This window comes from Protopterus annectens, chromosome 8.part0 (genome assembly GCF_019279795.1).
Source record: "Protopterus annectens isolate FY-2018-M chromosome 8.part0, PAN1.0, whole genome shotgun sequence".
Taxonomy (NCBI): Eukaryota; Metazoa; Chordata; order Ceratodontiformes; family Protopteridae; genus Protopterus; species Protopterus annectens.
In genome coordinates, this window is record NC_056741.1 from 5,295,332 (window position 1) to 5,319,682 (window position 24,351).

The window sequence follows — 24,351 nt, forward strand, 5'->3', positions numbered from 1 at the left end:
TTTGTGGTGTTGAGCCTTACATTTGCACTAACCCAACACATTATATAAACACTGGAGTAGATGGACTTTTGTGGTTTGATTCTCACTTTTGTTGTATCCCGATTTAACCATGGAATTATGAACGTCCCATTTAATGTTTACACACTTACAACTAGATAACTTCTTTTGCTATTCCCACCTCTGTATAACTGAAATCATGTACGGGCAGGTATATGAGAGCATTACAGCATCTATGTGTGACTGCAGTCTTGATTTATGTATTTATTTTTGGATTGCCATGTAATTCTAAAGCTACAAGTGCATGAAAAGGTAATGGAAATAAATCAGAAGATACAGCATTCACTTCTGTATCCGTTACTGATACTCAAATAACAGACTTTCTATGTACCTGTTCTACCAAGTGGTAAGTGAGAGTAAAACCATGACTCCCGACTGGTCTCTTTAAGGTAGCAGAGTTTTCTTGGATAATCATGGGTAGCACAACTCTAAAACTATATTATTACTTGGATGCAGGAATTTGCATGTTGATGTAAAACACTAATGATCATCACAAGTACTATATCCGAAACAGTACAGGTTCACTCCAAATAACATTTCATCACTTTTCAAAAAAAGAAAAAGAAATAAAATGTACCATTTTGACAGATCCGGCAGCTTTCGCACTGAAATTTAATATTCCATTCTTTATTGTAGCTCCTTTTTGTACAAGGCAAGCACTTTGTGTCATTTAATGCAGTGCAACGACCAATCATTTTTGTGCCTGTTTTTGGAAGAAAAGAAGGAAAAAAAAAGAACATCTCACTACTTCATTGCAAATATCTGTTCATGGCGGCATTATTTTATTGCACTTTCTATGGAGGGTATATGCCTGCAGTCTTAAATTGCAAATTATGTTAAACAAACATTACGGAAAACTGTTGCACAATTAATGGTAAGACTGAACTGAAAATATATGTTTCTAATATTGCAGTATCCTATCTGTAAAATAATGCCCAAGCCTGTGACTAAATATGCAAGATACAATCAATTTGCTGAGTAGATTATAATTACTGCAGTGTTACAAGACCAGGTATGAGTCTACAAAAGGAAGAAGACATCTCTAATCTCATTTCATTCTACCTGTCAATGGTGCTATAGCTATGGCTGACAATTCAGCTCATTCTTAGAACTAAACGTCATGCTGATCCAGGCCCCAAATGCTTCAGCTTGCATCTTATATTGAACTTCTGCTAACCACCAAGAAGCATTATAAGGGGCATGGAGCAGAAATCTAATAAATATTTACTATATTTACAAATAAAACAGTTGTATATCGCAACACTGGGAAATAAAATACATGACTTTACTAGAAAGGCTTACTCAGACTCTGTCATAGACTGCTGTGAGTGAAAGTTAGTTTGTCTTTGCTTTGTTGTTATTTTTATTGCTTCACTACCTTCTATTTCGGATCATTCTGGTGTTATAGCTATGATATGTAGTAGCAAAAGCTCAGGCGTCCTCTTGTTAATAACTCAAATAAGCCAGCCTTATCACAGTGCCTGTATTTTCTTTACACTATGTTTTAATTGTATTCTTCTTTCAACTGCATATTTAAACTTGGAAAGATACCAGAACTGCATCTCTTATGAGTCACACAGAAATTAGAGCAGGTGAATTAAGGTTAAATACCCATGAACTGATGGTGGAGCTAGGAAATAAACCTTATATTTAAGTGTACAAATAAAACATTTCAAAGGTTTACTGGAAAAGCTCCCCCAGACTCTGCCATAGACTGCTGTGAAGGAAAAGTTAGCTTGCTTTCCCTGCCTTGTAATTTGTATTGCTTTGTTTCCTTCTTCTATTTTGTTTATTGTAGTGTATTTTCTTTATATTGTGTTTTAAATATATTCAGCTTTCAATTGCATATTTAAACTAGGAAAAAGACCAGAGCTTTCTCTCTCTTGTGAGTCACATGGAAGTTAGAACAGGTAAATTAAGGTTAATTACCTGTGAACTAATGGTGGAGTTGAAATAAATCTTGTTTTTAGGGCATAAATAAAATATTTAAAATCTTACTTGGAAAAACTCACTCAGACTCTGCCATAGATTGCTGTGAGGGAAAGGTTGGTATTGCTTCATTGCCTTCTTCTATTTTGTATACTGTGGTGCATTTTCTTTACACTGTTTTAATGGTATTCTGCTTTCAAATGCACATTTAAACTAGGAAAGAAACCAGAGCAGTGGCTCTTGTGAATCACACAGAAATTGGAACAGGTCAATTAAGGTTACCTACCTGTAAACTGGTGGTGCAGCTGGGAAGTAAACCTTGTATTTAAGAGGAATATAAAAAAAAGGCTTTACTGAAAAAGTTCACTCAAACTCCTCCATAGACTTCTATGAGGGAGAGATTAGTTTGTTTTTGCCTTCTTGTAATTTGTATTGCTTCACTCCAATCTTCTATTTTGTATATTGTGGTATATTTTATTTTTATTATGCTTTAAATGTCTTCAGCTTTCAATTGCATATTTAATCTACTAAAAAGATCAGAGATGTCTCTCTTGTGAGTTACACAGAAATTAGATCAGGTAAATTATGGTTAATTAGCTGTGAACTGAGGGTGGAGCTAAAAATAAAGCTTGTATTTAAGTGGTAAAATAAAACATCTCACTCAGACTCTGCCATATATTGTTGTGAGGGGAAAGACTAATTTGTTTCTGCTTCCTTATAATTTGCATTGTTTCATTGCCACAGTCTATTTGCATAGTGTGGTGTCCTTTCTGTATAGTCTGCTGTAAACATATTAGCTTTCAAATGCATATTTAAAGAAGAAAAGAGACCAGAGCTGCTTCTCTTTTGAGTCACCCAGAAATTAGAACAGGTAACCTAAAGTTAATAACCTGTGAACTGAGGGTGGAGCTAAAAATAAACCTTGTTTTTAGTGGGTAAAATAAAACATTTCAAAGCTTTATTGGAAAAGCTTACTCAGACTCTGCCATAAATTGTTGTGGTGGAAAGATTAGTTTGTTCTTGCTTTCTTGCAATTTGTATTGCTCCATTGCCTTCTTCTATTTTGTATATTGTAGTGTATTCTCTTTACACTGTTTTAATGATATCCTGCTTTCAAATGCATATTTAAACAGGGAAAGACACCAGAGCGTGTCTCTTGTGAGTCTCACAGAAATTAGAACAGGTCAGTTAAGGTTAATTACTTGCGAATTATGGGTGGAGCTAACAAATAAACCTTGTATTTAAGGGTTAAAAGAAAACATTACAAGGTTTTAATGGAAAACCTCACTCAGACTCTGCCATAGACTGCTGTGAGGGAAAGGTACGTTTGTTTTTGCTTTCTTGTAATTTGTATTGCTTCAGTGCCACCTTCTGTTTTGTAGATTGTTGTGTATTTTCTTGACAATGTGTTTTAACTGTAGTCTGGTTTCAAGTGCATATTTAAACTAGGAAAGATGCCAGAGCTGTCTTTATTTTGAGTCAAGCAGAAATTAAGTTTTCCCCACTCACCCACCCTGTTGCTGTTGTTTTTAAACTCAACTGTCTCTCTATAGCTGACCATCTCTTATGTTTATCTGACTATTGTCAGTAAGCACAAAATTATCATTTTGTGACATCACTCCCCATCAGCTATTTGAATTTATCGGCATACCACTGTACTCAATAGAGTCAAAATGCTAAGTGCTCACTTCCTTCCAATCTGTCTTACTCTTTTAAAATTAGAGGCTCTCCCCTTTTATTGCTAAGGCTCAAGTAACCCCCTTTTTGATATCTAAGTGCTTAGTGCACACTGAAACTCTTAGGATATGAATCCATTTTTCCAGCTTAACTTTAAAATCTGCAGCATCTAGTTCAAGACTACCAATTCTTGGAGAGCCCGTATTTTGCCTCTTAGTAGTCATCTTGGATTAGTGTTGCTGTTTTGCTTCTAGTGAGAGAAGGAGCAGATATCATTGATTCCTGACTGTCTCTGACTGGACAATGAGTGTCTGTGTGGGACCTTCCCAGTTGGTTTAGTTGCTATTCAAGGCATATTCCAGGAAAAGGCTATAACAAGCCTACATATCCCTGCATCATCTGGGACAAGATTGTTGATCACCAAAGAGCCTGCGGTCTTCTTCTCATCTTTGGGTTGATGCTACTTTTTGCTTCTGGTGAGAGAAGAAGCAAAGGATCATTTTACCCAGCAGCAGGATACTGAGGTGAGACTAGCACTAGTAGTAGCCAGGTACTAGCCAATCAAGTGCATCCCCTTTTCATCATTCTTCGCCAAGCTAACTCTTTCTTTTTAGTAAGAACTGCTTGATTAGCTACTGTCTGACCTACCTTCAGAGTATCTCCCTAAATACGTCATCCATAAATCATCAGGATCTATTTTAGTAGTTTCTCCTCAAGTGTTTGGCAGTCCCCTCTACAGCCACAGGCACATTGAGTTGACATTTTTTTCCTACAAAAGCACCCTTGAAATTGTACTAATGCCTAGTAATTTGCAGTGACAAACATTGCTCCCAGAGTTGCAAACCAGATACTCCTGACATTACCTTATATTCTCATCACAGCTGTCTAATCAATATAAAAGGCAATGTTGCTGTGGATATTAACTTTCCCACCATCTCTGTTACCAGTTTGGTGAATAAAGGCATCCTGAGGCAATGTAGAAATTGTACCATGTTTACTGACAACCAGCTAATCCTCTAACAAACTAAGGTATATGGGAAATGCATTTATGCCACATGACCTACTTGGACAGACTAAAGTTCCTGTCACTGCACTCAGTATCTTATAGGCTGCTGAGAGACAACTTGTGCCTGGCCTATAGATCAGTCTTGGACCCTACCATAATGGAAATGCTGCACATCCACAAGTCAAGTGGGATAAAATTCACTCACTCTAGGGATCTTAACTTAGCCTGCAGTATTAACAGGACATGCTGAAGAGACGGATATGTCTCCCAGAGATTGCCACTCCTCTGGAACAAACTCATAATTCACATAAAACAGAGATCCTCAATGACCCTTTTTATGCGTAACTTAGACAACTGGATGAGAAACTGTAAATTTACCCCAAGGGTGTCACCTATGTCCCTCTTGGATAAGGGCAGTTGGTGCTGATCATAGACACATGCTGCAAATATAGACCATACAACTTGGTCAATAAGAGAACAAGGGTATAACATGGCTAGGCTTATAAATGCCCTAGGGACAATAGCCTAGTAACCTCATATGAAACTATGAACCTATGTCACTTGAGGCAAAGCTCTCACATGATAGGTCTCCTAATGTCTATCAGGTTGCCAGTAGTACACACACTGTATCCATCACACACAGTACAAAGAAGAGCATAGACCCAAATATGCTGAGACACAACTGCAAGCTTCCTAAACCCCAATGACCTTCTAGATGAAGAACACATAACAAATACCCTCTGCAGCTCTAAATGCACTCTTTCAAGACAATACACACATCAACACATACAGCCACATCTCATCTCATGGAGCCTCTACTTCTAATCCCATAAGGCAAATCATCACAGCCAAACAATCCAACATTCTGGTTATTAGAAACTCCATTGTGAGACATAATGATGTCTCTGTCATCAAGCTGAATAAGAAGAAAGTCACAGTGAGCTGCTTTTCAGGGACCAGGATCCACCACATTACACACACACACACACACACACACACACACACACACACACACACACACACACACACACACACACACACACACACACAGGTCATTAGATCATAAGTACCAGTATGACTTCGTCATAGTCCATGAGGGTGTAAATGACCTGAGACATACCTGCCTAGACTATACAAAGAGAGACATTATGAAGCTCTGGAATGTGTATCTCGGGCCAGAGTATGACTAGCACTGAGCAGCATTTTACCTTCTCCAAGGAAGATGCTACAATATTAACAGAAGATGGCTGACTTAAATAATTGCTTTAGTTCCTGCTGTTATTCTGGGGTGGGGGGGGGGCAATATTTGTCAGAATGGAATGAGATTTTCAACAGACCATGCTGCTTTGCCAGGGATGGTCTGCTACCTTCCCTTCTAGTTTTTTGAATATTAGCTGAAAACACTGTCATTCCCCCCTAGTGTCTTTTTTAGGCAATGCCAATCTGAAAGCACATCTAACATAGCAAATCAAAACCAATAAAATCTAAAGGTATTACTCCTCAATGCTCGGAGTCAAAACAAGAAACTCCACTCCCTACAAGCACTTCTCAGAATGCTGATGTTTTTGGAGTCACTGAGACATTGTTTAAGTTAATGGAGAGTATACCAGCAGCGCATGGCTTTAATGTCGTCCACATATTTAGACCAGCTTTAGCATCTTCATGTTCAAATTGCCAACCTGTACCACTACATTGCAAGCTATAGGTCTCACTCTATGCCCCAGGAAACCCATAACATGTATTTAAGCTAACTGGAAACACTCAGCATAAAACCCAATACCATATTCATAGGTGACTTTAATTACTACACTATTAACTGGGAATCATATATGACACCAAGCACACAAGCACAGTTTCCCACATTTTGTGAGCACAAATTTCCCTTCTACAAAAAATTTGTAGTTACCTGCAATATGCGCCATTTGTCCACATTAGTAAAATTTGCACTTTGAGCATTTGTTTATTAAATGGTCCTTTGCACCACAATAAAAAAAGAGTGTTAGGCTGTCCCAAATTATTAGGCATCCCTCTTTTTCTATTAATACTTACAACACTAGGCAAATGCATTTTATCCCTATTTCTACTATCATGACATGCTGTAAATTCAAAACCCTATCCCATAATTGTTTTTCATCAACACGTTTCTAGCGTCAGAAACCTGTTTACATTTTTTTAGAGGAATACATTTTCAGTTCAGCTGCTGTAATTCTGAAGTTCTTAACTGAACTTTCAATTTCTGTACCATTATTTTTGTCCCTTTAAATATAAAGCAATTCTTGGCACACTACAGACTTTCCATTATAAGCAACCAAGCCTTTTTCAGCTAAAATAAAAGTTTCTGAAGTTATCTGACAGAAAGTGTCTGAACTAATATGAATGAATTCCCATATGCCTTCTAGGAACAAATCTCAATAGTACTGTATTTTTATCCCACATAAAATATCATCCGGTAGCATCTTCATTTTTTAGATTCAGTATGCATGACCAGTCTGTCTCTATCATGAATTATTTTCTCAGCAACTCTTTAATTGATTATATCTTTCCCTGCAACAGCTGGATATTTATTTAGTTAGTTAGTTACTTAGTTATCCTTTGTTGACTGGATTAGTCCCACTAGGGTAGTGACTTCTTTCCAGGATGTTTATACTACTAGGGGGAAATTTGGCCAGCGCAAATAAGTCAGTGTCACTATTAGAGATGTTATGATACTTGCCTATTTCAAGCCTTGTGGTACTAAAATTGTGTAGCTCTAGACCAAAGTAGACTATAATGTGGTCAAACCATGAGACCATCTCTACCACCTGTTCAAATCCATTAAAAAGAAGTTAAGCATTTATTCAACTTTGTCAGTTGTAGAAGTAATAACCTATGCAAAGAAATGCTCCACCACCATTTCAGAGGTCTTAACATCCAGTAAGACGATCACGTCAAGTGTACTTCCTACTTTGTGGGTTGCTGAGGTAGTCACTTGAACAAATATGAATCCTTCATAATGCAAATAAATTATTTAGTAAGAGTCACTAACTTATGCTAAAGCCTCCCAGAATTACAAGAATCTGGTGACTCAATAGAGAGCAGATGAGAAAGCAGTTGTATTTTGGCAGTAATGTCCTCACGTAACTTGGCGGGTGATACTTGAGAAGAAACAAACCACCTGCTACTGTAGCTAAAACATATTTAAAAAAAGTTGATGTCCTTTACTGACAACCTGTATCAACTGATACACAGAGCTGTGGCAAAATATAGCACCCCATCCTGCCTTGTACAGGGCAGTGAAATGTTTAGGCCTCAGGTCGTAGTGTGGCAACCAGGCCAGATTGCTTAAATGGATATTTTCTGAAGGGAATTGTTAAAAACTTGATACATTACTAATTTATGTCAAAAATCATTAGCGGAAGGCTATGTGCTTCTCATATGGAAGGAAGCAATCAATATTTCCACTCAGAAATGACAACCTAGTTTGTTTACAGGTGAGTACAGACTAAGTAGCCTCACCTGTATTTTTAGGCAATGCTTTGAGTGGACCACATATCTTTCTTTAAAACATATGATCAATTTTAGTTCCAATATATATCAGCATGGATATTTATCAAGGTGATCTTGTTTTTACCAACTTAATATAGTTAAATGAAAACATTATACAGTCTCTTGGCCATAGTCTGGCTGTTGATGCCATCCATTTAGGCTTTGCCAAAGTGCTTGGCTCTGTTCCCCATGAGGTCTTTATTGATGTAATATAAAAAAGGTTAATATGAATTTTATTTGGCTAAACAGGTGACAAACTGGTTGCTTTTCTGGAATGTGTAGGGTTAGAATTAGAAATTACTGTTCAAACTACAAGTTTATTGGAAAGGGTATTCCACAGGGTTTTGTATCGGGGTCCCATGCTTTTTGGTCTCTTACTGTCTGATTGCCCAATTTTAGGGAATGTCTGGTTCAAAAAACTTGCTGGTGATATTACAATTGGTAGCATAGTTAGCAGTACTGAGGGTCACCATTTCCTTTAAGGCCGTCTGGATAGTTTAACAAATTGGGTAGTATAAAAAGGTATGGACTTTAATTATAAGTATATAGTAACACACTTCAAGGATATTAATCACACATATCCATATGCCCTGGATAAACAAATTTTGGATTAGGCATTCTACTGGATTCTTCCTTGAAATTTAATGCATATCTCAAGCTTACCAGTAGGAAATTCTTTGAAATATTTAAACATCCTGCAATGTTTTACTAATAGGGACAAAGTTGTTTAGCTCAATTATATACCACTAGTATTTGTCCAGTAAATGCATACTGTCTTTCGTTCTGTGTACTTAAAATTTCATACTAGAAGCCACTTGAGAATATTCAGAAAACCTTCAACAGACAGGCAGAATGGCTCAGATAAATGCCATATAGCAGGAGACTTGAATATCTTACTCACTGTTCCATATTCTATAAATTAAGGGGGATTTAACTATAGATCATAAATGCCTACACAATGATGTTATGGCTGCTATTTCAGGCATTAAATTTGTTAAGCACAATGCCTATACTAGAAATAGTAACCTTACTGTTGGTTTCCCTACTGCTGTTTCTTCATTACAAAATTCCTTTTTATCACAGAGCAGGAAGGGTATGGACTTCCCTGCCATTATTTATAAGATGCGTCACTGATTTAATGAAATTTAAAACGTTTTTAGACTCTTGGTTTAAGAACATCATAGTTGCATTAGGGTCTGTAACTAAACAATCTCTAAAATGGCCTGCGTAGACCTTGAGTTTAGAAATAAGAGCACTGAGTCAATAAAAAGGGGGCTGAAACTGTCATTGATTCAGGTCTCCAGAATAAAAGTAAGATCAGCATTATGCAACAGGTTGCGCATGACACCATTCTTGTTACAGATAAAGTCCAGCTAAGATCTCCTCATGCTCTATGCCAGTGAGATCAGTGTCTGGAAATCTCAGTCACTCCAAGTAGTGACCACAGCGAAGTTATCTTTCCTAACAACTATTTCTCACTAACAGTGAGGTATCCATAGTACTGACATTACACTCTAAGTATCACCATTAATAAGGCTAGCCTGTAACCAGCACCCTTCCTTTTAGTGGGTGCATGCCACACATTCAACACATGACTAAATGCAGAACAATGTGAAACAATTGAACCCTAAACATGGCGATTGTGGAGCATCCCTTGGACAGACATGGAGATTGTGTGGTATCCCTTGGACAGACATGGAGATTGTGTGGTATCCCTTGGAAAGACAGGGATGGAGTTACATTTTTAATGTTATAGTGAGTACCTCATACAGCTGGGCTGTATTATTTTCCCCATTGCTGTCTCTTCATGACATCCCCTTTGGGGAAGGTAGCACAATATACATCTAAAGTAGGTAAGAAGCATCCCTGACATACCTTGAATGACTGCCTTGATAAAACATTGCATATTCATAGTCTGAAAGTCAACTTGGTATGCAGTATGTGGACTGAAGGTTAAGGTAGCACAATATACATATAAAGTAGGTAACAAGCTTCCCCGACATACCTTGAATAACTGCCTTGCCAAAACATTGCATATTCATAGTCTGCTTGAAATGCAATATGTGGACTGAAGTTTAGACACCTGCCTTACAAATCCATCCTGTTGAACCTTTCCACTCAAAATATATGCAAACGCAGCAGTTTAGCTAGTAAAATGAGTTCTACCTAGACTTTTCAAATGCTTATTCATATTAAAGAAAACTACCAAACCACTGTTCCCCACCTTGTTCTGAGATACTCAGTATTATATACCTTATGGTCACTGATGTATAGATCATGTTAATAATATTTTTATTCGGAGAGTTCTTCCTTAGGGCTAGAACACCTTATAGTTAGATTCAAAGGTAGTTTGAGCTATTTTGGCTTGTTTGTGTCAGAATTTTATAATATTCTCTTATATGTTTAAGTATGTTTAAATAAATGTACCAACAAGATCTGATTTCAATAATTTTATGCTTTAATACTTGATAAAAAGCTGTCTTAAATAATTGTTTAAACTGGTTAAAATTACCTTTCTCTTCGAACTTTCAATATCCAAAGTAGCAATTATATATATCCAAGACAAGTGGGTATTTTTATATCAGGAGTTCCCCAGGGATCTGTTGTTCGAACTATTGCCTTTTAACTTTTCATAGATTATATAATTAGCACCATTCCTCAAATGAAATTATAATTCAAGTGGACAGCGTTATCCTTCATAGATCTGGTCCTACATCACCCTCCTTAGGAAAACAACCATAGACTGATTTTATTTCTATTTTAAATGTTTTTAGCTGCCATACTTACTTCAAAATATATATAAAAAGGTAACAAAGAAAAAAGGAAATATGCTGCTTGCTGACAATGTGAAATATATACTTCCTGTTTTTTTTACATTCTTGCCAAGTCTGTAAGAGGTCAGCTTTCTTGTTGAAAGTGTGAAATGCATACTGATTCTGTAGGAAAGCATGTCCATTAAGCAAATTCCTTATTTTCCAGGCCACAGTCATTTTAGTATGGATGCTAATCACATATTCGTAAACTCTATTTCTACATTTAAGCAAGCTTTATTTTATACCTTATTTATGCTGCATATTTGTAACATAACTACTTTCAACCTTAATATTTTGTTGACCATATTCTTACAAATACAGCAAAGCTAGAATTTTTACTGTGTGATACTGTAAATCTCATATAATGGAGGCCCATGGGATATATGCAAATGACCCCTTTAAGGACATCAATTGTTTCAGCTACATGACTTCTGAATGTCCATATTTTTTTTTACTTTAAGTGTTTATGACATTATGACCTTACATTCAGGCCAACAAAACCAAATCTCACTAGCTGTGGACATGTGAGTTTCAGCCTTTTCATTAATCTTATCAGAACTGTATAAGTGGATAATGTGGCTATATTTCAGAAGCATGGGGGCTTTATACCCAGCTGATGCCCATAAAGATCCAGATACCTGCAAGATATGCCGACTAACATCTCAACCAAAGGGTAAAAAAGAGACACAATCAAACCATCCAGTAAAAACTGCAAGGAAAATCGAGCCAAGACATGCTTTTCACTGTCTGATATCTTAAACCTCCTTTAATGGAGGTCCATGGAATACATGCGAATGACCCCTTAAGGACATCAAGTCTTTCATCTAAAATATAGAAAGTCACATTATGGACAATATTCACGAATCTCAGAGATAAAAGTAGTTAGATGTAATATAAGTTCTAAAAAATCAACATAACATAAATGTACAACAGCAAATATTACATTTCTAGATAGTTTATATAGTTGTAAGACATCGATCTATTTGTCTAATTTGTGTCTTCAATCTGTCTTTGCACATAGGTAAATATTTATGGATATTTAACATGTAAGGCACTGACTGCTAGCCATGGCTTTCCTCTTCAGATAAGGTCACCTAAAAACAGTTCTTGGAACAGAACTCTGTGAGTAGTCCTAACTGTGAATTAAAATGCTCTGTATGGTGGTTATTCAACCATTTTGACTACACTGTGGGTGGGTTAATGTTTTAAACTACATCTAAAAGAAGGGCCTAGTCAGGAAGAAAATGCTACACAAGTTACTTAATTCATCACATCATTATCCTCAACATCAGCAGCAGCAGCACCCTTTTCCCCATTTCTGCATGGGGTTGGGGTGTCATGTCAACTGTTACCACCTCTGTTGGTTCAGTGCCTCTATCCTGTATTCTTTGGCAGGCATGCTTGAATGTGGTATGTCTTCTTTCATGAAATCTGTCTCATGTCTGGGTTTCCTTGTCTCCTCCTGCATTCTTCCTATCTCTCCCAAATCATCTTTACCAAATAATTTGTTCAACTCCTGCACGTCACCAAACTTCTGCAATCACTTCTCTTTGATGTTCTCTTAAATTGGAGCTCCTTCGGTCTCTGCTCTGAGGTCCTCATCTCTTCATGTTTCCCACAGTGTGCATCCTACCATCTATCTGAGGCACTCAGTCTCCATCACCTGTCAGCTCCTCAGCTGCTCTGCCTTTACGGCCTAGGTTTCTGTCGCATACAGAAGTACGGATCACACCACTGTTTTATAACCATAAATCTCAGCTTCTTTCACATTCTGCTGTTATACGCCACCTTAACACTTTATGCCAGTTAGCAGCAGCACCTCTGATTCTAGTTTTAATCTCAACAGAGAAGAATAGCACGTAGGTAAACCAGGCAGGATACAAAAGGCGAATCAGTAATAAAAAAATCCAAAGCCTAGAATGTTGAAGTAAAATACAGCATTTATACCAAACAGGAAAAAAATCCTGAAAGCTTTGTTTCATAGTTTTTAGTACTAAGCTAACTGCCCTTGCGAGCCATTTTAAGCTTAGCCAATTATCCCTTGTGAGACTCAAACCCTGCACCTTGTGTTTCTAAGGCAAACACCTTAGCCATTAAGCCACCCTCCCACCCATTTGTGATTCTGTTCCACGATTTCCCCTGTATCTCACTTTTAGGCTTCAACTGTCATTTTCCAGTGTAGAAGAAAATATCCCTGATCCCAGTTACACTCAGCTATCCCCATTCAACCACCATTAACCTCAGACTTAGACCTCAATTGCACCTTCATCTTATTCTTTTCTCCAAGACAATAATTGGTTAAAAAAAAATCACTGAACACCCAGGATAAGATTAACTGTACCCCAACTTTCTACTTACTTGCTGTATTTTTACTGACATTACATTTCAGTTTCTTTTCAGCACTTCACTTTCCATCGGTACATTTTCTGATCTGCAGAAACATTTCACAATCATTTCATTTCAAAATTTACAAGCCCATCTTTACCAAAGCAAAAATTATATAAAGTATCTTATACCAAGCTACTTCCAGTGATAATGTAATGTGATGCAATCATACCACTCCACTCTGGTTTATACACTGACTTCAAAATAAGGATGTATTAATGCTTTTCTCTGGCTTACACACTGTCAACAAAATGAGCAGATCTTAATAATTTATCCATCCCATTTTCCTATATTGCACATGGGGCCAGGTTGTCACTTCAATAGTGGTAGTCATCTCAGGCAAAGCTTTACACCACCAGATGGTTAGCCCTGCCACAGCAGTTCATCCATACCACTCATTTTTACAGCTAGTTTAGAGTGTCCAATCCACCTAATGCATGTCTTTGGAATATGGCAGGAAACAGGAGCACCCAAACGACTGCAGGGAGGACAAGCAGGCTCCAGACAGAAGGCACCCCAGCTGAGAATCAAACTGGAGGACCTCTTACTGTGAAGTGACAATGCTAACCAGTGTACCACTCCTGACTGCAGGGAGGACAAGCAGGCTCCAAACAGAAGACACCCCAGATGAGAATCAAACTGGAGGACCTCTTCCTGTGAGGTGACAATGCTAACCACTGTACCACCATGGCCACCCAGTAATTTATAACTCTTTCAATTTGCCCATAGCTCTCCCTGATGGTGTTCTCCAAGATTCATTTGTTGGTTTTCTATTCTTCTCACTTTTTATTAAGAAGAAAACTCATGCAAAAACACAACAATTACATCTTTTACACTGATGACTTACTTCTCCAGTCCTCCTACCAAAACTACAGTATAGTCTCTAAACACCTCAACACCTGTTCACAAATATAACCCATTTACTGGACTAATTACTCTAGAACTAAAAGTTAATTAAGATAAAAATAAACTTTTGATATTGGTTACTTTGCAAAAAAAAAAAAAACAGTTTGGTATAGCCAGTCTACCAAGCATCTTTTCCTTTCACAGTGGGATGCTCTATCATTTCAAATGTCTTTGGCTCATAAATTCAGTTATCAATCTTTCAATCAACAGCCCTTTACTATTACATTATTATAGTATTAGTATTTATTTCAATATCAGGTTCTATAATCTAATATTAGTGTCCCCAGCTGTGTAATCAAGACATATTCTTTCATGGATTCATCAAATCAAAGAAAACTTAGTAAATTCATAGGATCAAGTAGATCTCATTCAGTCATTACCTTGTAGAGCAGGTGGACCATCTCTATGTAATCTATAAGAAACAGAATACAATGTGAGTTCCCAACACCTTTCAGTACTGGTCAGTTTTTCTCTTCTTGTGATTTTAGGATAGCTTCTTCAAAGGCTACAAAGCACAGCACTGTACTCAATAACGGGTTAGATCAGTGAGATATAAACTGGTGTAATCTACCCAGAATGAATAGAAATGCCCTTTAGAATTAGATGGGCTACACAAGATGCTTTCTGATTTTAGAAGAGACTCATGGGTTCGAGTTCCAACTGCTGTCTACCATTATCTCTAGATCTTTAATGCTGGTGTCATTTTCATGGTATCACCAATTTATTTTGCATTCATAATTTATATCTGTTTTGCAAGGTGTCATAAGGCTACATTTTCTGGCAGTAAATGTGAGATCATTAGTACTGCACCTATTATTTAAGTAATTATACTGCTGAGTTTGAGACACACTTGGCATAATGGTTAAGGTCTTAGCCTTTCAAATGTAAGGTATGGGGTTCAGTTCTTACCTCTGGCTAATGTCTTTTTGGCATTTGCATGTTCTAAGAAATAATTCTACTATAGACTGAAAAACGATACCTGAATAAATAAGTTTAGTGCTTGCATGTTCTTCCTGTGGGGTTCCACCCACCTCCTACAAGCATGCTAAGTGTTGCCACCTCAAACTCATCCAAGAATGGAATTGTGGGCAACAACAGATGACTCTAAATGTTGCCTACTGGGGAGTGAGTTGTATAGACCTACCACTCTGAGCATCAAATGCGGTGCACTGTATCACCTACACAGAAGAAAATGGACCACAAACTGTTTTCTATAGCAGGGTTAGCCACTCAGTGGTGTAAAAATTGGCTCTAGGTGATCTGGTCACATTGACTAATGTTTCCAAAAAATTGTCATGTGTATTTGTCAGTGATAAATAGGAGGAGGACTTGGCTACTCCAACCTATTCCAGGGACCCATGCTAACAGTGTGAAGGGGCTACATGCCCCTATTGGCCAGTGTTTGCCTGCCATAAAGCACAGTGGGTCACTAAGTTACTGGTTGGCCTGTGTCCAGTTGCCCAGCTTCAGTTACCTGCAATAGGCCTGTTGAGCGAAAGCTAGACGTAAAACCAGTCAACCTGTCAAATATGAACTAAGGGTTGTTACACTCAAAAGAGGTTCACTGATAGAATGTAGTTTGAAAGTGGATGACATGATGGTAAGGAGGAAGCTGTACATCTATTATATCCAGGAGACAAGGTGAAAGGGCAGTGAAGCAAAGCCACTTGGCTTATTAACCAGAGGCAACTACTCATTGGAAGGGCAGACTAGGAATTGTGTGGAAACTATAGTATGGGAGAGTCTTCAGAGGACAGTAAAAGGGATGTCATCAAAATTAGTGATAGAGCCATGGCAATCAGACTTCAGTGTAAGGATAGGGTGCTATTCATAATCTCAGAATATGCAACATAGCAGGATTGGGAGAGTAAGGAAAAGAAAAGTTGCAGGACCAACTAGATAAAGAAAGAAAACATGGGTTGTTATTGATAATGGGAGATCTAAATGCACATATCAGAACAGACAGAGCAGGATATGAGGATTGCCTTGATCTGCCTAGGTGGGGCAACAGGAATAAAAAAATGAGAGGTCATTCTAGACTTCTGTCTAACAAATTTCTTGATGTTGACCAGCACATGGTTCAGCAAGAGAGACAATCACATCACATCCGAGAGTGGCCAGCATGCAACTCAGAGAGACTCCCTCCTAGCAGTCAGAAACACACGCTACACAAACCACACATGGTATGCACTTAAAACCACACATGGTATGCACTCCATAGATAAACTAACATATACCAAGTCACTTAAATGCAATTTTTCTGAACCCCAAAGACCTTCCAGGCACTCCACTTGGAAAAATCTTTTTCAGCAAACCCAAAAGTATGCTACAAAGATAACACCCAGCACTATACAGCCATGCCACGTGGAGCATCATCTAATAAGCCCACGAAGCAACCATTCACACTACCCAGTCCTGCAGTCATGAGATACTCCATTGTGTGATATACTGATGCCCTCCCCTCACCAAGGTGAACTAGGAGAAAATAACAGTCAGTTCCTATCAGAAGACAGGCTCTGACAAGTTGTGTATGCACTCAAATCATTGCATCATAGGTACTAGTCCATGTAGGTGCAAATGACCTGAGACGTACCTCCTTAGACCATATGAAAGAGACATTAAGGAGCTGTTATACTGTGTCACAGGCTGGTATGTGTCTAGCATTGAGCAGCATTCTACCTTCACCAAGGCTGATGCCGCAATATGAACAGAAGAGGATTGATTTTAATAATTGGCTTAGTTTCTGATGCCATTCTAGAGGAATGTACAATATTTACCAGCATGAGAGGATATGGTCAACAGACCATGTTTGCTTTGCCAAGGATGGTCTGCACCTGTCCCCTCTAGGCCTTTGAATATTGGCAAAAACATTGTGCTCCCTCATTAAGCCTCTTTAGGCAATGCGAAATTGAAAAACCTTACAACATAGGAAATCTATCAAAAGCAGCCTAAAGGTAATACTGCTTAATCCCAAGAATCTACACAAGAAGCTCCACTCCCCGCAATCTCTTCTCACCTTGGAGAATGTAGACATTTGTGCATTTACAGAGACAAGGTTTAAAGCCACAGAGAGTGCCCCAGCAATCCAAGACTTTAGTGTCTTTCACACATTTAAATCAGGAACTGCACAGGCAGGGGCAAAGGTGGAGGTGTCTTACCTATATAAATAACAACTATACCTTGATAGTGGTTAACGGGACGATGCGCAGGAGCTTCTCCATGTACAAATTACCACTGACAAAGTCAAATACTATATCCTACCAAGTTATAGGTCACTCTCCATGACCCAAGAAACCTATAGCTCATACTTAGACCAGCTAGAGACATTTGATTGGATATTAAACTCATGGGTGACTGTAATTACCTCTTCATAGACTGGGAATCCTAAACAACCCCAGATTTACAGGTACAGAGATTCCTGAACTTTATTAACAAAAATTCCCTAGACGAGATAGTGCAACACCCAAAAAAGTAAAAAACTGTTTGATCAAGCTGAATAGATAATTGCAGGGGCAAACTAAGACCAAGAAAGTCAATTTTGAGGTTAAGATAGATTGTCAGGCCAGTGATGACCATAAGACCTTATTTAACTATGTCCAAAACATTAAAGGCAACAAACAGTGTGCTGAACTAGTTGTAAATGGAGCCACATTCATGAAGCTGGATGACATACCAAATCTACTGTCTGACAAATTAAGCTTCATCCCCCAACTCTCTCCCAATTTCCGCCCCTCCAGGAAATACCATCAAACATAATCTCAACAGCTAGTAATAGTTAGCAGGTTTTAATGTGCTCCCTAAAGACAAAAATACAGCCTCAGTGGGACCTGATAATATCCTCGGATACCTACAAATTAATCTGAAATATGGCCTATCAGAACCAGTGGAGTCACTTTTCAACCACAGCCTCCAAACAGGCTTTGAACCAGGTGAATGGAGGACTGCAGCAGGGCAAACAATCAACAGATGCAATGACCTACAGACCTATTAGTATGACCAGTCACATCTGCAAAGCCATAGAAAGAATTATCATGGAAATGATTAATGATGACATAGAAAACCTTCAGACAATGGACCCAAACCAATTTGGTTTCATCAAGTCGTGCCTACTAAACCTTGTGAACTTCTTTGAGAAGTCACCAAGCCAATGGATGAGGGCAAAATGGTGCATACTGCCTGCCTTGACCTGGCCAAGGCATTTGATACAATATCTCACTCGGGCATTGTTAATAAATTCTTGGAAATAGGCATAAACCTCTATGTAAAGTTCTGGATAGTCAACTGGCTCACAAACAGGACCAAAAAAGTTAGGACTGGGGAAACCACCTCCTCTAAGAGTCCTGTCAACTCAGGGCTCCATGTTGGGTCCACTCCTCTTTGCAAAACAGGTTGGAAATTAATTTGTAATGTTAAACTTGCTCAAATTATTTCTTATTTGCAAAATATGAAACGAGGCATACAGAATGCTCTAAATGATATTAAAATAAGTCGAAATGTCCGATATTGCTAGAAGTATTCGAATTACAACAGGAAAATGTTTGAAATAAAGTCCAAATTGCATAAAACAAATGAAACAAATAAAGAGAAATGATAGCATTTTTTGCAAAGCACATATTTTTCATATTAACTGAGGCTATCCAAGTTATCAGAAGTGTATGAAGTGTTTCATGTTTGTGCAGTGTTACAGTAAAGTTATTTCACAAAATCAGTCATTTCAAAGCATATTTCACAAAGTACAGTATTTTGAAGAGTTTATTGTGTATTTGTGTGTTACTGCAAACTGCAGAGAGGCAACTTATTCATACATAATTACAAGGGCCACATTTTCAGTGTGTTTAGGTGGGTCTACTTGATATGGTCGACATTTCACAATCTCGAAATTCATATCGCCGAGAACATATGATTAACATTTTAAATGTCGACCATACAAGTAGACCATAAAAAACAAAAACAAACTTACCTTATATATACCAACTCTGAGATCACACTACAGTGCAGAAGTGGAAATCTTTCCATTCCGCACTGTAGGGAGATGCCAGTTCACCATGGTCGACATTTCAAATGTCGATCATATGGTCTTGGCCATATGAATGTCGACATTGTGAAATGTCGACCATTCAAAGGGGACCCGTTTAGGCACATACTTTGTTGGCATGGCTGAAGGATTTCGAAAATCTGGTCCACTAGTATTTGATAATAATATTGTAGAGAACTGGAGAGTGTTTGAGCAAGAATACAACATTTTCATTCAGGCTGCATTTTCTGATAAAGATGACCATACAAAGGCATTTATTCTACTTAATTTAGCTGGGTCAGAAGCTATTGAAAAAGAATGTTTATTTGTGTATGCACCTGCTATTTATGCTAGAGAGGGGGAAACCATCATATTGTTGTACAGGCTGAATCAAGGGAGGACTTGAGTGCTTAAAGCATACATTTAGAGAAATGTGTAACCCCCAGACCAACATTACAATGGAGAGGCACTTATTTTACACAAGGGATCAAAAGCCAGGTGAAACTTTTGCAGTGCATATAACCAACTTGAGAGTTAAGCTAAATGTGCAGATTTGGTGATTTAACGGATGAGCTGATAAAAGACAGATGTGTGTGGTATTAAATACGATGCTGTGAGAGTGATTTTGCTTCATGACAGTGATTTAATTTTGAATAAGTTCATTGAGATTTGTCATATATATGAGCTCACAGAAAAGCACACGAATATACTTACAAATGAGAAAGACATATTTCTAGTAACTAAAACCCACATTCATTGAGACAGCACTGAAACCCACATTCAGAGAAAGCTATAGGCCCCTTGACACTTATTAGAACCATGCATTTATGCATGTGTTCTTTGATTCACCTTCTTGATTGTCTTAAATTATATTCCTTGTATAATACAACATCACTTGTTAGAGTGTTTTAAACTTGTAGTTTTGAACATTTTTCCAGTGAGCAATGAAATAAAACATATGAAGCAACTGGCAAAACTGCCCATTTCAGAACATTTCAACCATAAAAGGCCATCAAATTTCTGTCATTACAATCTACCAATATCAGTCAAAAGGCACGACCTCTGCAGAAGTATGTAATTTGAATAATTCCACATCAAAGAGATCTGCAACTAATGAAGAGATTGCTGTTGAAAAACAACTTTACATTTCAGTGTTTCATCTACAAATTCAGAGCCTGCTGCCCTTGAAGAATAAATTGCCTATATTACATTCAAAAAAAATTTGTAAGCAAGTATTATTGCAATAGGGAATGGCTGGCTAACCAACAACAGGTTTAGATTTACTAGTCATCCCATCCAAAGAAAAACACCCTCAGGAGTGCAGCACCCCCTCCTTCGTAAAGTGCACCACAGTATCAGCAATTCATCTACATGGTGTGGGAGTAGAACCCACAGCCTTCTGCACTAAAGGCAAGTATGCCATGTGCTGTACTATTAACACTGCTTCTAAGTTTAATCACATAAACACTGGTGGAAATTTGCTAAACAAAACAGTTGCACAATGAAGAAAGACTTAATATGATCAGCAGTGAACTTCTCTTCCCTTGAAACTCACAATTCCTTGAAAATGCACTGAAACTCATTACCCTTCAGCAGTCTGGCAGATGGTGCAGAGGATTTAGACTCTTGTCTCCTGTAACCAACGTACAGGGTTTGAACCTATGTAAGTTAATTAACTAATGGGCCATTTCTAGCTAGGAAATTTCACATGCTGTCTATCCAGCTGCTCTGCTGTTTATTCAAGTCTGCACTCACTGTTTCTGTTCTATTCATGGCATTCTACCATTTGGCTTCTGATCCACTCCTCTGGGCACCATATCAGATTTTCTGGCTGCTCTGCCATTGGGCTTTTGTTCTAGTCCTTTGGATACCATCTCTAAATCCTTGGCTGCCATTTGTTCAAATCTCCCATGGTTTATGTTAGAAAGTCTCCTGCAAGGTCCAAATGCCCTTCTGTTCTTGCAGAATCTTTTGCGAGGTACTAAACCCCTCTTGTCTCCTTGCAGCAAGTCTCCCATGAGGTCATAATGACCTACTGTGTTTACAGATGTCTCCCAGCTTATTCTATTTAATGAAGAGAATTTTTATTTTTATCGGTCCCCAAGTCTGCAAGAATCCCCTTCCAGTCAACACGGGCCCTAGTTAGCTGCTTACAGTAGATCACCTGTGCTGGGTCTGGCTTTTGCTGAGGTGGGTGAGGTGACTGATGTAGGGAAGGATCTTGGCACTGATGTGCCAGACTTTGGGACTGGAAGAACTGAGGCAGGAAGGGGACCAGAACAGGGACCACCAGTGAGCACTTGATGAGTCAGTTGTGACTCTGTGTCCAGAGTAATGCATGAAAATAGCCAGTCCTTAAGACTGCACCTGCTAAGGGCATCTGTGTACCACTTGCAAAGAATCATACTAGTTAAAAGCTTTAATAAAACTTTAAAGACTGTTGTAAAATGCTATTGAGATAAATGAGAAAATTGAGATCAACTGCTGCCAAGAGAAATAGTCTAAGCATGAAATGGGTTCCATTAGGTTATATTGCTGAATGCCAAATGTCCCTGATGCTTACTAAATATAGCAAAAGAAAAAGAAGGTGAAGAAATAACCCCCTTAAAATTTGAATAGGGCTTTATTCAGACCTGCAAGATAGATTAAGAACTGAGATACCTGTAGTGAGGGAACATAAAGAGGGGGTAGAGCAGGCAAAACACAGCTTGAACGTTAGGGGTCGTGTTAGCAGGGCAGTTGTGGATAACACAGAAACTTATAACCATCTCAGTTGTTGGAAAGCATGCCTGTCAACTGTCAAGACAAAACAAAGATTATATAACAGAAATACTTATCTGAGAGAGTTCAAAGTGTGAGATAAGGTACTTGTATTATTACCCACTGGGGTAAATATGTTCTTTGTATAAAGTAAGAGAAGGGAATTATAAGGTGATACAGATGAGGAAATGGAAGTTCTCATCTAGAGAGTTCAAAACATCAGATAAGGTACCTGTATTGTTATCACTATAGCAAACAAGTTTTTTTTTTTGCAATAAATAAGTGAAGTGAATTATAAGGTGGTACAAATAATGAAACAGAAATGAGAACATAGCTATCACACAAATCTTCTTTAAAATATGGAGAACATTTGTACTGAAATTTTGTAATAAGTATGCCAGGAGTAAAAAGTTAGGATCTCAGAGCATGTTATTGAAGACAAAATTGGAGGCATGTTGTCAGTGTTTCAGAAAAAGAAAATAACAGAATTTGTACTCGGAAATAACAACATATGTAGTTCATCACAACACAGACACTGTAGCTAGAGCAAAAGTTAACGTAAACCCATACTGAATACAAGACTTTCAGCATTAAGCAGTTAGGGGCAAAGTATGAAAGATGCTTAAACTTGAAGTTATAGAATAATCCAAGAGTGACAGGTGAGATCGATAGTCACATTTTACTGGTACACAACCCTTTTGGATCTATAATATTTTGCAATGAATTCAGGAAGCTAAATGGCATATACTGTATAAATTTAATTCCTATCTCTTGCTCAGAGATGAAATGATGAAGAAACTGGCTATGGATAAATTTCTGTCAACTTTAGACTTACACAAAGGTTATTTATTGGCAAGTCCTGTTAGTCCCAGATGCTAAGGAAAATAAATTCTGTTATACATGGTTGCCTTTTAGACTCCATTCCATTCTTCTTTCCAGCCAGAGGTTGGTGGACAACATCCTAGGGCCCTATATTATTATCAAAACATTTGGAAAGCCATTTTCCAAAGTCCATTGCCATTTTAAACTCATTGCATTCCATTGGATTGATGACTAATTCAGCTAAGTGTACACTGTAGGAGGACAAAGACGTGTGAAACTGCAAACTGAAAAGTGGAAAACAGTGTAAACCATCCCAAACTACTAATCTACTAATCACTAAAAAATAGAGAAAACTTTTTCGGCTTTTGCTAATTACTCTTAGAACTTTGACCCCCCCACCCACCGATTAAGCTAACTAAAGTTAAGGCTGCAGTTAATGTAAAGTAGAAATATTTATTTATTTATCCTTTGTTTACTGGGTTAGTCCCACTAGGCTAGTATCTAAAATAGCCAAAGACTGGAACACCCTTCCTCAACTGATAACTAAAACCTCCTACCTGTCCACATTTAAAACTACCCTAAAAGGCTATTTAAATGATAATTGACTATGCCCCTGTATTGCTCCCAACTAATATTCTTTTTATTTTTTCCCACTCATCTCACACATGTTAGCCCAAACAGTGCTCATCCCACAATCTGTCTTGTCTTTATCAATCTTTGTTCTTTCAGATGACCTAACATGTAAAGCTACATGAATAATTTTGGTCTTATAGAAGTGACTCACTTTGTAAAGCTACATGACTTATGTACCTCATATATATTGTAAAAAAATAGTATTCCTGTATGCCTGAAACATGCATGTTTATACTATATTCTGTTATTATATTTTGCTATAATATTGTTGTTAAGCTCATTTATATATCGTTAGCAATGCACTACTTAAAACTAAATTTACTGTTTGTACCTTAAAAATGTTCTTTTTGTTGTGGAGCTTTTCTCTCCGGGTCTCCGCTGAAAACATTTTTTTTTTTCAACCCAGTCGGACACTACCTGGTTAATAAATGTGCTTTTCAGAGGAGACAAAAGGTGGTATTGACGCTCCTATGGATGATTTGTCCATGGCATTAGGAAAGTTCCCCTACTGTTTTTGCTGAATGCCACAGGATCTTTTACACCTACTACTAACCCAAGCAGATGAGACCACAGTTTAGTAACTCACACAAACAACAGCATATGCAGGAGTGCAGCACCCCTTTATGCTGCACTACAGTGTCAGCAATTGATCTTCTTGATGAGGGCATAGAACCCACAACCTTCTGTACTAACGGTGAAGATGCTACCTGCTGTGCCACTGATGCTGCTGGGTTAAATGGTGCAAGCCTTTAGGCAGCTAAAGAGTATGCCACGCTCAGTGTCCATACATATAGCTCTTGACATTTTGGTACAATTTGTAGTAC

The 24,351-nt window shown here is 37.9% G+C and overlaps 1 protein-coding gene across 1 annotated transcript in view; it reads right to left on the reverse strand.

The window, feature by feature from the left end:
* The window catches only part of LOC122807958, a 185,906-nt gene that overhangs the window by 143,458 nt on the left and 18,097 nt on the right, over positions 1 to 24,351 (reverse strand). The window contains exon 2 of the mRNA XM_044078989.1: positions 635 to 760. Coding sequence (XP_043934924.1) covers positions 635 to 760 — 126 coding nt within the window. The remainder of the gene's footprint in view (positions 1 to 634; positions 761 to 24,351) is intronic.